At 45.6% G+C, this 2,500-nt stretch overlaps 1 protein-coding gene across 3 annotated transcripts in view; it reads left to right on the top strand.

Annotated features, from left to right (window-relative positions):
• The window catches only part of si:ch73-22o12.1 (nectin-2), a 33,971-nt gene that overhangs the window by 26,585 nt on the left and 4,886 nt on the right, over positions 1–2,500 (top strand). For all 3 annotated transcript variants that reach the window (XM_027147695.2, XM_027147693.2, XM_027147692.2), the window contains one exon: positions 452–600. In XM_027147695.2, the coding sequence (XP_027003496.2) occupies positions 452–600 (149 nt within the window). The remainder of the gene's footprint in view (positions 1–451; positions 601–2,500) is intronic.

The raw sequence follows: 2,500 nt of genomic DNA, 5'->3' as shown, positions 1-2,500 counted from the left end.
ATGCAGGATCTACAGTACGGAGTCATGCTGTAGTGCAGTTTGCGCTTCTCAGAAAACCAATCCAATTTTATACAAAATACAAAAACGGACACGTACCAGTTTTGTATAATTGCCCCTTTCGCAAACGCATCAAATAACATTAAGAGGAACATGAAACTCCAATACGATTTGGTCTCATCATTTAGATGACATTAAACCTGGATTCGGAAGGTAAAGAAAGAGAAAGCGAGAATTGCACGACGACGTTGCCATCAAGCCGAACATTCGAGGCTCCATTTCTTTCACGTCAACATACAGTATGACATTTCTGTGAGTGTTCAGCGAGCTCGCTTCACTTGGAAAGTACCCAGAATGATCACGGTCACAACCGTTACAGGAATGCCGTGTTGCAGAACTGGAATGTTGTACCAGCGTTGCGCTGATGTTATCTTAACTTTCCGTTCTCTGACAGGAGCTCAGGCTTCATGCCGGACACGGTGGAGGTGTCGCACAATAAACTGACCGTACCGAAGGTGGACAACTCCATAAACAACACGTTTATCTGCGAGGTGACAAACAGCCTCGGGACCGGCAAGGATCAGGTCGCTGTGTTCGTCAGGGGTGAGTTCACACGCTTATATATACGTTAGGAATACGCCCCACACTGACTGTTCAGAGCATTGGTTGTCTATGGATACACACACACACACACACACACACACACACTAAGCTTCCAGGTTTTTCTCGCTCACTCACACACCCACTCATGTGTAGTGCATCTGTAGAAGTGACACAAAGTGCTGAACAGCAGCAAAACCTCACTCAGTGTCCTGGGCGTCCTCTCCCAGGGGATTGTGGGTATCGGAGTTTGTAAGGCAGTTTGTTGTGTCTGTCGCGTTTCATGTCGTTTCTGTCATGCTGCATGTATACAGTAGGTGTGTGCATTTGTCTCTCTGTGTCTTTATATCCCATGTGTGTCATTTCTTTCTGCACAAATCTGTGGCTTTATTGCACCGACTGTAAGATTGTTACGCTCTTGGAAGACTTCCATAGTTTTTTTTTTCTTCTTCTATTAAATGAAATCAAGCTTCTGTTATATAAAATGTACCGCAATATCCAGCATAAATATTTTCTCCAGACCAGCTTTATTCTGAGACGTTCTAAGGGACTCGTACTGTAGTCATCTACTCATGAGGTTGCAGCACTTCTTACCGGAAAACTCTCGAATTTTTATTAAACCGGATGATAATTATTTCACGCTTTTGTGTGTTTTTTTTATTTTATTTTAATTGATTCAGCTTTCTCAATGGAGATCAAGAAAACTTAGAGGCCACACGAGTGTGTGTGTGCGCGCATGCGTATGTGAAGAGATTGAAACACATCGAGGTGTTTGAAGCCGAGAGCTCTGTATAATGCATGAGCTGTACCGTATGGCGCTGGGCCGCGATGGAGTTCGGCGCTCAGTCCCTGTCATCAGCCGTGTACATTTTTCCTCTTTCAGCTCCACTCCTCTTCCACCCAGCAGTGTGATGGTATAAAATATAGAAGTGCACTTTACTGCTGGGGGAACATCACTCCTCTCATGCTGACCAAGGAGTAATGGTCGAGTTAATGACAGAAAATGTGCCTCACTCCAGCAACATGTCTTTTAAAAGGCTTCTATCTGCAGCTTCTCCACATTTTTTATTTTTTTTCCCCTCCCCTTCTGTCCTCTTGTACTCTCCCCTCTTTCTTCCCCCGTCTGACATCTCTGCCTTCTTTTCGTAAATGGTGTTGTGTAGCATAAATGCAAAGGGAGACGGGCGAAAAAACCGTTAGTACACCAAACCCCTAACGTCCCTCTGACAAAGCGTCTCCCTCACAAACTGCCAGTCTGATATTCTAATGGAACTGGAGCGATCTGGAGCGACGACGAGCACGAGTGCGAGAAAGGGATCGGTAAAAGAATAATGAGAGAGCGGGAGAGAGAGAGAGAGAGAGAGCGCGAGGAGATGTAACTGAGAGCAGAGGCAAGACACTAGAAGTAGAGAAAGTTGATAAATGGTGATGGCATTTAAACCTGCTTAGGAAATGGTGGCACTCTTAAATTCTGAACTTTCACTGCTGCCGCTTCACTTTGTTAACCCTCACCTCCTCTCACCACCTGGCCTTCTCCTCTTCCTCATTCCTCTCTCCACTTCTCTCCTCCTTTTTTTCTCCTCCTCATTTCCCCTCTCATCTTTTTACCATGTCCTCTCCTATTCTCGCTTCTTCTTCTGTGTTCCTCTTCATCCTTCTCTCCTTTCCTCTCCCCCTCCTCCTCCTCCCTCTCTATGCCTACTGCACTATGCACTATGTCCACTGTCTAGTGTTGAAGTGCACTATTTCTGCTAATTGTTGGAGTTCTCTGCGTGAACTCACTAGTCGGATTATATCTACCACCCAGAACAGAACGGTGCAGAGGTTTGCGATGTACGACACCCCTAGAGCGCCGGTCACCTGAAGTCCTGGAGTTTTCATCCTTCCTGCTCAAAGTCATTTC

This window comes from Tachysurus fulvidraco, chromosome 3 (assembly GCF_022655615.1).
Source record: "Tachysurus fulvidraco isolate hzauxx_2018 chromosome 3, HZAU_PFXX_2.0, whole genome shotgun sequence".
NCBI lineage: Eukaryota > Metazoa > Chordata > Actinopteri > Siluriformes > Bagridae > Tachysurus > Tachysurus fulvidraco.
The sequence above is the reverse complement of the archived record's forward strand: the minus strand, read 5'-3'. Positions and strand labels throughout refer to the sequence as shown.